Here is a 13,409-nt window from a genome sequence, read left to right on the forward strand (position 1 = left end):
GTTGCAGTATTTTCATAAGCAAGATTTCATATATTTCAAGCAGGACATAGAGAATGGGAGGAAAGGACTTTGACCAGTTTGTCCAGCTGGGCAGTGTAGATTCTGTTGTTCTTGTAAACACGAGGGTCTGACGTAGTTGTGGTGAGTGGCACTCAGTGGCATTCAGCAGGGAGTGCCGCTTTTTCATTTTCCAACTTGGTCACGTTTCTACAGAAGTTTAGGAGTCATCCTTGGTAGAGCAGGGAGCTTTACAGCTCCTACTCGTGCTTTAGGGTATTCAGAGGGGTGACTGTGTGGAAATACTATGGTTATCATGTGGTATCATAAACTTGTTTCTGCATTAGATGTACAGGAGCAGCAGTGTGAGTGAATACAGTGCCTTACGGTGGGAATTACCAAAGCACTTTGTTCTTGAATGCTGCTGCTTCAGCTTGCTGTGTGGTGTCACATACACACTATGTAACAACTATGTTAACTAAAGCACTATACTGTCTGCCTAATGCAAGATGGTAAATGTGTATCTACTTATAACACTTTAATTCACCATAAAATTTTATCATGAGCTGTTTTGGAAATGATGTAGTATGCCTCCTCTGCCTGTGTCAGTGTCTGTGCAATTTCCTTTTAAATGGAAATTTTTGGATAGTACAAAACAATATCAGTTTCACGTTGACTGTTCTTTAGAGCTAGCACTCTCCTATGTAACACTGACAGCTTTAATAGTGAGACAAATAAATGACTGAAATAATTAAATGTCAATGATAAGTGAAGTTATTTTTTGTGAAAGTTATGAGCAATGTACTTCTTTTTTGGGATCACCATTTTTAAGGCTTTGGGCTTCACCCAAAGGTAACTAAATTCTATTTGCAGTTATTTTTTTAAATGGCAAATCCATATTTATATATTAAAATGTGATGGTAGCAGGTTGTGAGTAGATGATTACATGCTAATTTTTCTGTGCAGATCTCAACATTTATGTCTGTATTTTATAATAATTGGTTAATTGGTTATGCTTTCTCCACATCGCTAATTTTAATACATACTGCTATACAAAAACTGTTTTGCACAATGAAAACTTAGTGTTCACTGGTTTGCAGTTGGGGCCAATTTGGTATGTGGGGAAAAAAAAAGCTAAGTTTGTTCCTTGGGTTTTTTTTCCCCCTGCATGTATCATGGCTGCATCTGTGCAATGTCTCTGTTTTAGACTTTAATCAAGAGCCGTGAATTTTAATTAAGTAAAAATAAAGAATGCATTTGAAATTGCTCATTACAGAGAGGGCTATTTTAAGTAAATAAATAGATCTAGTGTGGACAGAGAGAATGAAAGCTTCTCTTTAGTATTTTTCATATCAGTGTCTTGTTTGGGCACCAAAGGTTCTGCTACCGGTGCTCCTGCTCTCTTGGCTTGTTGGCTGTGAAATACCCACTTGCTTTGCCACCAGCTCCCCATGTATCCTGTGGAAAATCACTTAAGCAAATCCTACATTTCTCCTTTTCCAATCAAATGGTAATACTGATACTAATTATACCCTGATGGCATTAAGTCAGGGCCTAGAGTGCCCTGAGGTGAAAGGCTCAGAGCCATGTATTATTTATTTACTATTGTCATGCAGAGGGTTGTTTCCCAAGGCTGGAACAGAGATTATCAGATTACAAAACGGGTGTTCTGATGGTAATAATTCTCAGCTTCAGCTATCAACTTTGACATCTGATGAACAGTAACTCAGGGAAGAGAGACTTCTCATTTCATTAACAATCCTTCAAAGCCTGCTGGCCTCAAAAAATTGCTCAGTCTTTAAACAGAAGAAATCAATCACACCCCTTAAAATAATATTCTCCTCATCAGGAAATGTCAAATCATCATTTAGTATAAACCTTTTCCATTTTAATTTTTCTGCACTGCTTTTAAGAAAATGATGCATGTTGAAGGGTTTAGCAGCTTGGTGTTCCCTGCCAAGCGACATGAAATACACTCTAAGGAAGCTTAGGAGGGGTGCAACAAATAGAGTTTGGACTGTGTCTAGGGTAGGATATCTCCAGAAAGAGTCCTCAGAAAAGCAATTAAATGTTCCCCAGGAGGGACTCTGCATCTGCTTCCTTAGAGGGAAAGGGATGAATCTGGGAGGCCGTCACTCAGCCTCAGCCTGGAAACAGGGCATGCCTGAGGTGAGCAGAGCTTGTATAGAAGCTGATTGTGATTGATGAAGTTCAATTAGGGATCATATTCAGGTGACTTTATGGGCATTTAAACCCATTTTTCTGATTGCAGCGTTCCATCTGGATAGCCAAATGGCAGGTGATATGGCAAACCAGAGATACGTCTTTACAAATGTGTTCTGGCTACAGAGTTTGTGTGAATGGAGTCTCCCAAAGAATCAGACAACTGGCCCTTAAGAAAATAAAAAGAAGTGCTGAAATATGGGACAGTTGGTCTAAGAAATAGAGTCATGTATTTCATGTCTTATGTGGTCATGGGAATTTCCATCAAATTGGAGGACAGGACTGATAGCCAGCTACTGTGTGGTAATAGGAGGTGCCAGAAGGATGTAAGACACAGGATGCTCTTTCATCCCTGACAGTGTGCTTGAGCACTGTGCTGTATGCAGACTGACCCCGACAGGTGTTTTTTGTAGGCAAACCCATACATTTATTCCAAGCTTACAATGTACACATTCTTTATATGATACGAGAAGTTCCATTGCCTTCTTTTGTGCCCTATACATATGGTGAATTGATTATTCTTTCCTGTGGTGTCCTAAGTCTAAATGAGTTCTCAGAGAAAGAAATGTCTGTGTCCTTGGAGGAAACCAAACAAAAAAGTAAACAACCCTCACCCAGCCCCTGTTCTACAGAAATATATGATTTACAGAGAGGAAAAGTACTTCTCCTATAGGCACGATTGCAGCCTTGACATTTGGTTTCATCATTTCTAAATCCCTAGTATTGCTGATTAAAGCTGCTGCAGTTGTGGCTATTTTGCAGCTGTCAGCAAAGCTGAAAAGCTGTTATGTATGGTTTTTTGCTTGACTGTGCTCTGCATATGGATTGTTGCTCTGCTCAGGACCAGTGGGGTTTTACATCTGGTGCAGGTGTCAGAACACTGCAAGCTCTGGCAGGGTTGTTGTGAGTTTTCAATTATCTCATTTGCATGAATCCAAATGTAAAACACAGCCATATGTGTTTAACTTTCTCCTTTCCAGGTCAACGGTGACATCCCACCTCGATTAAAAAAGAGTGCCCATGAAATAATCCTGGATTTCATCCGATCACGGCCTCCGTTAAATCCTGTATGTAATCCAGTGGGCTTCATTCCTAACGAAAACTGTGGCTTCTTAAAGCATGCTTGTGTCCAACGAATGTGTAAATACCACATTTTCTGCCATGGGCTTTCAAAAATATTGTCTTCTGTATATATAGAACAGGATCTCAAATGTGCAATATCTTGCACATACCAACGAATAGCTGAAATTACCAGCAGCCCTTTATCTCTGGGAAATCATGATGCGTCGGGGAGAAATAAAACCCTCTTTTGTATTTACATGAGGTTTAAAATTGAGCGCATGTAAAATCATATCACAGCATTCCACATTTTTTTTTCCAAAAAAGTGTGAAATCCACTTTCGAGGAAGCAGTTTTGAATGTAAATAAGATTATATTTATATCCCAAGGCCTCGGCAAGGAAACTGAAACCAACCCCACCACGGCCACGCAGCCTTCATGAGAGGATACTGGAGGAAATCAAGGCGGAGAGGAAGTTACGTCCAGTCTCACCTGATGAGATAAGGCGTAGCAGGCTGGGTAAGCACACTGCCAGTTTTCACCTGCAGCATCCACAGAAGACTTCCCACACAAGAAGCAGCAATATTAGGCACGTCTGTGCAGATGTTGAGAAAGATAAAATTATTCTCAATCCTTCAGAAGAAGAACCTACAGGCCTTTCTAGAGCTATTCAATTTTTGGGCTAAGTTATGTTCTAAAATAAGAAACTGAATTCTTCAGTTTGATTCCATTCAAGTTTTTAATGTAAGTGTTAGATAAATTTAATTTTGTTGTATTGCTTGTTGCACATGACAGTTAAAGTTAGATTTGCTCAGAATGGAACAGTTTTTCCTTCTCAGCAGTGCAGTATGCCTTACATATATGCAAGTCTTCTTTACGTGTTGTTTTTTAATTAATTTATTCTCTGTGTTTCCTGTTGTTAGCATCATCAACTTCCTTATTTTAATCTAAAATCTGCTTTTATTGTATCTGATGAATTTGTTGCACTTATTTTGAATCTAAATGTTTGCTTCATTTTCTGAGTTGTGGAACGTGTCTTCATAATCATTTTAGTGGGAAAACAATTCAGGCTTACACTGCAAAACACTTAATTTCTGCAGTGCATATTCAATGACCCAGTATGAAATTATACAAAATACTGTGCTCTGCAGCAATCACCAGGTTCTGATGACAAAAGAATGACAAATATAGTCTTACATAGTGACTTGATTGCTTTAAGAGAATGGTATTTATCTGTATCGGAAAAACCGAACTAGCTGGATTTTTGAAGAGCAAATGTGGCATCTTACATCTGAAAAGCATGAAATAATCCACGTACGTACTCTCTATCGCTGCTTTTAGCAAAATATTTGTGCCTTCCACGTGCTCAAAGGCACTGCTCCAGATTCAAGTGGATTGTGACAACCCATTGTCTCTGGAGAAAAAACAGTTTCATCAGTCTTGCTTTGTTGCATTGTTTTTGAAGTGCTTGATAGAGTTTGGGGAATGCTTGGGTGCGCTTTTAAAGGCACGATATTTTGAATATTGTTTCTTTGGGCCTTCCAGTTTCTCTTTTGGATTCAATTTATGCTTGCCCTATCAATTAACATTTCTAACAGGCCTAGACATTTTTCCAAATGTAGGAAGCTTGTAAAAATGTGGAATGATTCCTTACTTTTCTTTCAAAAATTTAGTTTCAGTGTTTTAAATGTTCTCCATCTGGGAACTATCATATCATCTCAGGGACATCAAATTTGATCTAATAAATTTTTACATTTTCTAACAGAAATAAATGACATCCAACTCAGTTAGTAAACAGTTTCTAAATCCAATGTTAAATTTTGGACTAGCACTGGTTAGGACTTCTGAACTGATTTCAGGGCATGGCCTCCAATGAGGGATACCTGTCTTCCACCAATTCTTAATTTTTTGTTAAAGAATTAAATTTTTGTGTTTTGGAGCTCTAGTAATTCCTCTTAAGTCCAGTGAGTTAATTGGATTAAATGCTATATTACTATAGGTGTAAAAGGAGATGCATGCAAGTTTTTTTCTCGAATGTATATTTGCTGCTGGCATGAAGAAGTAAAAAGACCACAAGTCTTTAAGATAATTTTTCCTTATGTTGAAATATGAGGTTTTGTTCTTCCTCATTGAAATGATTGTTATGCCCAAAGTTGCTTTTAGAGTAGAATGTGTTTGTGCAGAATTGTGAATAGAGTGATGCTAGTGACATTCAGTATGGCACAAATAGATCTGCCATGTAGTTTAAATGACCACTGAATGTAATTTAGTGTAACAACATGTAAAGTAATGAGGCTTAAGGATTAAAAATCTAAGTAGAAACACCACATGGGACACTTGCACCATCTGGACAGAAATATTTGTTGCTATTAAAAAAGAGGAAGGGGAGAAAAAGCACATGAGAATGAAATATTTCGGAGCATAAAGTATATTTCATGTGTCCCAGAGTTACTCTTTTTTGCTCAGTTTATAGCAGTCAAGACCACAACTACACTTGGCTGTTGGGGTGAGGGGGGCTGTACTCCTGCAGTTCCTCCTCCATGGTCTGAGTGTACCTACAGCATATGTTTCCCAGCAACCTCAGGCTTTGTCCCTCTGCTCTGCACAACACATGGTACAGGTAAAAGATCTTCTGTACCCTGAGCTGCCACTGAGAAAAGGCAGCCTGTGGCTGGCCACTCTCAGTCTAAAACTTATTTGCAAATGGTGATTGAAACTTGGTAGCTGTTCTCACAAAGGGAGAGTTTTGAATAGAGGAGCTGAAGTGAACTTTCAAATGACCTCGTAAAATCATCAGCATAAACTGTCAAGACAGACACAGCTTTGAGGTACATGTCCTTTTAATTAAAAGCGTGGATTTGCGACTCAAGCAAGTGGAGCTATTGGAACTTGGAGAAAACTTTGCTGCATGTGCGGGTTTTACCAACCTTCAGTTAGGATTCAGCACTGCGTGATAAACACCCTTTTGCTTTAAAAGGTATAATGCTAAGTTTGGACAGGGATTTACATACTGTTTCTGCTGCTGTTACATATGGCCAATATTGTCTAGTTAATGAACTACAGAAAAAATACTGACTCCCAAATCTGGCTCTGAGTCAGCCACCTACGGCATTCACCACTTTATTGTCATGAGCAAAACTTGTCCCAGTATAACCTTTTTATAAACCTGTTTTAGTGCACTGGTATGTGTGGCTGACAGGCTCTTTCATACTAACTTCCATGTTTATCACCTGTCAAGTAAGACACGTAAGCTTTTTGAACATTTTTGTACATTCTTGTCATAGGGCTTGGCTTACTTGTCCAGATCAGTGCATTGAAATTTTATTTTCAGTTGAGTACTATTTTGAGTGTCTGCTCCCTGAATTACGTTGTTTAATTGGAAATATAGATAGGTCTTTCTAGATATAAAGAACATCTGACCACTTTCTTATCTATCAATAAAATAGTTAAAAGCCCGGGAAGAAGAAAATATTACTGATACATTTTAAAGACTAAGTGCACCTAAGGTTTTTAAAAAGTACAGGAATCAGCACAAATCAGATTTTTTTTGGCCTTTTTTTCCATCCTCTTCAAGGAAACTACTGTTCAAGCTTAGCTTGAATGTCTCTCTTTATTAGTTTAATTATAATCATTGGAGATTATGCTTAAAAAAATTAGAAATATCTTTATTTCAGGTCACTGAAACTTGTGTGAAATGTGGCTTTGTGCTTTTAATTTTTTTTCAGCTTTCTCTCCTCTCTCTCTTTTCCCTTTTTCTCTTTCATGGCATTTTATTTGAAAATACTAAATTTTTAAGATACTTACCTCTTGTTTTGATATTTGATTTATTGAATTCCAAAGATCTAATTCTACAACTATACTAAAATATTGATAATTGCTCTGTTTGGAAGTCCCATTTATGCTACTGTAGTTCTCAGACTTTGAGCTTTACTACAGTGAACCAGTAGTATGTCTGACACATTTTGGATTTAGGCAACAGAATCCAAAATGTCTTAAGTGGAGTTAATCTTTTGTTTTCATTTTCCCTCTGCTTTTCTAATAGCTGAATTGTTTTCTTGTTTTGTTGTTTTTGTTTCTTTTTTTTTACAGCAATCCGGCCACTTAGCATGTCTTACAGTTTTGACTTGTCAGGTAAAATGTCCTACGCCACCTGACCTGTGGTTATTGTGCTTATTGTGAAATTTGTTCCATCTGTTTGTTGAATTCCCATTTAGGAAAGAAACTTGAAGGGATTCTTCCAATACATGGTCAGTGAAAATAAAAAATTTATATAAATTAGCTATTGATACCTACATTTCCCTTGCCACAAAGAGATGCCTAGGTATAGGAAACATCTGCATTTCACCTTAAGTAGAGTGTTGGAATTCTGCTTAAACAGATTACCAGAAAAAGGTGGCCCAGAGCAATTCCAGACTCTTAAAATGATTGCAAAATACAATGTCACCTTCAAGTCTGATTGCTTTATTTATTAATCTGACCTTTGTGTCTTTGCACTCACTTTTTGACTAGACCGTCTTTAGCAGTACTTCATTTCTCACAAGGATCCAAAAACGAGCTTTGAACTCATCCACCTTTCTAGATTTAATGAAATATACCTATGTACACTAATCTAGAAAGAAACGGTCAGTTCTGCTGAGTGTCTTTACATTAGAAGGTTTGTGAGCTGTGAAATCAAAGAGGTTCACTAAAAAAGAGGCTAAACCTTTCTTCTTTACCGATTAGCAAAATAAATTGATAAGGTTTGCTGGTAATAACTGCTACAGGGGATTCAGTGGCTGATCCTTCATCAACAATCTAATATAAAATTTCAAGTTTCCTCTTTGTGAGCCATTAGTTAGGACAAGCAGTAACTATATGAACATATTCTACTTTAGAGACAGCAGTGTCAGAAGAGGCTGTACCTGCTAACCAGAAAATAAATTCATTCCTTCCTCATTATACACTGACTTTCCGGGATGTTCAGGCTCAAAGATTCCACCTCTGATGTTGGAAATACTCGACATCAGCCCCAAAGGTTTGCCTGCTGAGGAGAGCTAACTATCTTATGCTAGCTCTTACCTAATTTCCCTTAGGTGAGTCCCAAAAAAAGTCTCCAAATAAATCCATGCTCTTTGTACCATCTCGCTTCCTTCCTTCGAGTTCCATGTAGAAACATCTCATCTGAGACTTTTGCAGAGTTCTCATCCTCAGTTTCTCCATGCACCTTTTAGCCTCATCTGGTTGTTTTCCCCACAGAAAGGCATAATCTGATTGAAATGCTGGCATATTGTGAACTAGAAAGACCATATAGAGGTTTTTCGGTAACTATAACATAAAAACTAAAATAGTTATGCAATGTGGGAATACAGTCCACAAGTGACCTACCCGTGAACGTGGCCCTCTGTTCTAGCTGAGCCAAGTAATCAGTTTGCCACTGTGGAGAGGGGAGGGGGGACTCGCTGCTCCCTCTCCTTCCCAAGTTCCCCTCTATGCATGAAATTCCCCCTCCTTTGTGCAAGCCTGCTCATTTATTCACAAGATGGCCTGGTTAGACCCATGTAAGCCAGGAACAAAAATACTTTTAATTTTTTAACAGGTTGGTCTTCTTTTCTTTTAGTGATTTAAACCCATTTACTATCTGATCAGATGATCAGAGAGCTGGCTGAGGAGGGCAGGTGATGAGCATGGGTGGAAGGGAGGAAGAAACAGGCTCTCCCCGTCAGAGGCGGTGACAAGCTGTTAATCCAGCTCGAGCCTTTTTGTGAAACCTTACACTCGTGGTGCATTGTACAGCTCCTACAGCTGTCTGGTGGGATTAAAATTACATATGTACATGATATCACGTTCTACTCTGCTGAAAGCTGCAGGGTCCCCAGGGCCTCAGATAGTAGGATAAACAGGCAAACTTCAGTTTTCCAAAAAGTATCACTACTTTCAGATACGCCAAAACTTCCTTCGGTTTTAAAACTATAAAACTGAATGTGCCGGTGACCAACAAAAGGGAAATGTTCAGGTCTGTCCTCTAGCATGTGTCTGTCTGCTTCTTCCCTGACCTTTTATTTTTAAGAAATCTGAGACATCCTGATTTGTTTAAATCTCAACAATATTTTGTAAAAGCTCCCTTCATAATCTATTAATTCATCACTGTCCTGTTTTTATTTTAAAGAAGTAGCTTTAGCAATCTGTACTGTACTTGGATTTGCTCTTTTTGACTGACCACTGAAGAACTCTTCCTGATTTCTTATCCACCTCCCAAATGTGATTGATTTTGGTTTTTTGAGTCATATAGTTCTCAGCAAGTATGGCGTGACTGAGTGATCTGATAAGTTGTCCTTAGCAGTAAATTCTGGATGATTAAAACATTCCAGTTAGATAGATGTGAGACACCAGATGAGCAGTGCAAGCGAATTAAGTGGGTTGGGATATTGATAGTAAGCAGATAAGCAGTAATTTTGAATGGTTTGCGTGCTTTTACTTTTTTCCTTATTTTGGAAGCAGGGAGGCTGTACTGTGCTTTCATCACTGTTTCCACACACTTGCCTTTTCACTGCTTTCATTGCTCTCTGCTTGATGGAATTGCTGTCATGAAAAAAAACCCACAAACCAGCTGAAAAACAGCAGTGTTCCCTACTAAGTGCTAAAGGACAGGTGCAGGTGTATATTATGCATGCTGTCTGTGACAGGAACGATGCAGACCAATGCTGAGAAGACTTTTGCTGGTGTAGTTGGTATGTCACAGTGCCCGGCCCCAGGCATCTGCCTGCTGCTCTCCTGAAGAGGAGAGTAGGGATGCCTGGGACCTCCTTTTACACTGCTATTCCCTACTGGTAGAATAGAAGGAGTAACCTGTAGTGAGATATCTGAGAGGTACTCAGCTATCATTCAGATAGGGACCAGGGCAGTCATTGCCCTCTTCCTGTAATAGAAAACCACCTTAAAAGCAGTTTGATTTTAATGCAGTGTTGAATGCAGATCAGTCATTCCCACTCTTAACACTCCAGGTCTTACCTCAAAGCTGTATGCATGGCTGCTTCAAAGTTGTTATTTCAGAAACCGTTTGTACATGGGAAGGTGTGCAGGGAGAGAAGGAAAAGGAAACTGAAGCATTTAACCCCAAATTTCGTGGGAATTACTACTTTTAGATCATCTCTGCCTCAGACCAGTGTGACAAAGGACTCCACCAGGTCCTGGTAAACTCTTAATTTAGATAACACAATAATACATATGATGAAAACACCAGCAAAAGGCTGGCAGTTTGTTACACTGATTTATTAGTTCTCAGGTTTGACTTCAGTGTCTTAAGTCCACTGAAAGGAACAGCCCATCTCTGTTACCTTTATTCATTATATAAGAATACCCAATATATCATCATCCTAACTAACAAAAGGTAAACCTATATTAATTCTGCAAATCCATTTTAGCCTTCTTTTAAATGCAGTGTAAATAATTACAATCTTGAGGAGCATATTTGCTGTCTAGAGCAAAATTCACGTTTCTGTTGCCACTCTTTGCCAAGGAGAGCTGGTTAAGAGGCAGACAGCATATGGTTACATGACTGCTGTGGTTTGCATGTAATTTGTGGTCTGCTTAATTCCTTGCTTCGCAAGAGACATAATCTTACATGTAAATAAAGGTGCATTTCATATTATCCTAGGGTGGGAGTTTTTTGTCTCCCCCACCTTAAGGCTAGTCAGAGAAGCACAACAAAATGATCAAGTAATCAAATCAAGACCTTGTCTTCTTTGATTTGCCTGTCATAATGATAGCTTAGAGAAAAACTCAGAAGAAACCAAACACATTCATCCAGTTTGCAGGTACTGTTCATTGCCTGAAAACAGGGAGAAATGACAGTCTCCCAGTGTGTCTGACTCTCTAATAAATTCTTAACCCCAGGCCATTACAGACACAAGCCTTTTTTTAATATCATTGGAATCGTCTTCAAAACATCTATGAAACCAGAGATTGTGGACTCCTATCAATTTAAAAAAAAAAAAAATAAGGTTTTCATTTTAAAGAACTGTCCATTCGTTTCTTCTGTCTCATTCATTTTTATAAACATTAGTCTATTTGTTTTTTCTGCCTTGTTTGTCCTGATAATTTTTATTTTGTTTATGATGATGATGTACAGTTATTTGCTACCTGATAATGTTTCTGTTGCCTGAGTACATCACTAAAATAACTTAAAGAGAGAAGTCATTTTTTCATCTGTGTCTGCTAACAAATTCTGGTTTTATTTTTGGAGCAAGGTATTTTTCTTGAAATCTGTGTGTTGAAACTAAGATTTCATGATCTTTTTCTTCAATTATGATAATCCATTTATTCATATGTATCCTGTACTGCAAGTGCAAGAATGAGAAACTGAACTTGATTGACCAAATGGGTTTTATAGATTGGATGGTTTTCTAATTTTACTCAATTTTTTAATTATTCTTTAGTGCTTGCAAGTTGTAAAAACTCCCTGTTTTTTTTGAGGAAAGAATGGTGATAAATTATATTTCCTACTGAAGAGCCCCTGAAAACAAATACTATGTTGGATTGTCTTCTTGATTTACCTAAAACTTCTCTTGTGTTTCAAGAAAACTAGAACCAACATATCAGCAACTCGGAAATATGTGTGAACAATTCATACATGTGTGACTTCAAATCACAGCTGGTTTAGGCTTCACAGCTAGTGATTGGCTACATAAATTACCTCCAAAATGGACCAGAAATTTCCATCTGGGGCTTAAAAGAAATTGGGCCTCATTCTTATGGAAAAAGACCCACACCCAAAACAAACAAACAAAAAACACACCAGAGAATAATTTATGATGTAAAAACACATTCCATCATCTGCCATAGTGCTAGGGGATGTCCGGTGGGTGTTTCCCCCTCTTTCCTTTCCCCAGAGCTATCGTGTCCTCTATTTCTTGGCAGGAGGGCTATGCTTTGGCCTTTCCCATCCTTTATTGTCTCAGTGAGTCCGACAGTGCTTACAGGCCATTCCTCACCCACTCTACCATCAGGCAGGGGAGTCATCATCCAGCAGGTTTAGGGGAGAAAGGGCACCACATTTGGCTGTTGGGTTGCTGGGGCTGCTTCCTTGGACAGTCTGTTCAGGAACCGCCCTGTGCAATCGAAAGACAAGTCAAAGGTTTTTTTCTTACTCATTTGGGAAACCTGGAGCTTCTTCAATCAACTGCATGCCAGCTAATTATGAAGTCTCAAGAAGTGGCATTGGCAGCAGGAAGGGGAGGCAGTTTAGGTTTTGTTTTCCTGCTGTCCCTTTCAGGGATTGCGCTGAGCAGCTCTTAGAGCAGGAATGCACTTGATGTGGAGGACGCCCATGCTGTACTCACAGAAATCTAGAAGGAAAAAAAACTCCATGACCTATAAGCCATAGTGGTAGTCAGGACACCCATTAGCAAAGCCTTTGAAGATAGGAACTAAGGGTTAGAGAGTCTAAGTCTTTGATTGCAGCTCTTTGTAGGGAGGACCTGAAGGCAGTAATGACACTGTAGTACACAGATTCATAGGCTTGGAATGTCACCATGACTTTAATAGCCCAAATAATGGCCTTTTCATATACTCCCAGTTAAAGGTATGATTTACAGAGGAACTAGAATATATCCCCTGCCCTTTCTAGCTCAGTTTCCAGCGTTTAACAATACCCTGAATGATTCTTTGCAATATATATTGATTTAAATTACTCTTCTCCTTATTCTGTTTCAATAGCTGCTCTGTTGAGAGTGTTGTATAACAGACCTGCTACTGTAGCTGAGCTTTGTCTAGACTATAGTTTTATTTAACTAGTGCAAAGTTGGCTTTATTAATTCAAATGGTGTTGTAGCAGCAGTGACTGTGTCTGTTTATACCAGGACAACATGTAAGTAACTCCAAATGATGCGTGAGTACTTACATTGTTGGCACTCTGAATATCTGGGTGATAAAGTTTCTCTGTCATAGTCCTCCCAGTAACCTAAGGTACAAGTCACTTGACCTTCTGTGCCTCTTTTCACCATGTGTAAAAATGAGAATAATAACTCATCATTACCCTTATAATAACTGGAGGTACTTTGTTATTACAAGACTGGGGAAGGAGTCCTATAATTATGTGAGTAGAAAAGCACATTTGTAGAAAGACCAGATGCTTAGGCATACATGCAAATGGG

General features: G+C 38.6%; 1 protein-coding gene across 5 annotated transcripts in view; it reads left to right on the forward strand.

Moving 5' to 3' along the window:
* The window catches only part of SPIRE1 (spire type actin nucleation factor 1), a 127,985-nt gene that overhangs the window by 95,087 nt on the left and 19,489 nt on the right, over positions 1-13,409 (forward strand). For 3 of the 5 annotated variants that reach the window (XM_027885336.1, XM_027885338.1, XM_027885340.1), the window contains exons 7-9: positions 3,201-3,287; positions 3,669-3,798; positions 7,369-7,410. In XM_027885336.1, the coding sequence (XP_027741137.1) occupies positions 3,201-3,287; positions 3,669-3,798; positions 7,369-7,410 (259 nt within the window). The remainder of the gene's footprint in view (positions 1-3,200; positions 3,288-3,668; positions 3,799-7,368; positions 7,411-13,409) is intronic. The other 2 variants (XM_027885339.1, XM_027885337.1) reach the window with 1 other exon arrangement.

Source organism: Empidonax traillii, unplaced genomic scaffold, assembly GCF_003031625.1.
Source record: "Empidonax traillii isolate 1590-97213 ecotype Southwest subspecies unplaced genomic scaffold, ASM303162v1 scaffold165:size1224784, whole genome shotgun sequence".
NCBI classification, from domain to species: Eukaryota; Metazoa; Chordata; class Aves; order Passeriformes; family Tyrannidae; genus Empidonax; species Empidonax traillii.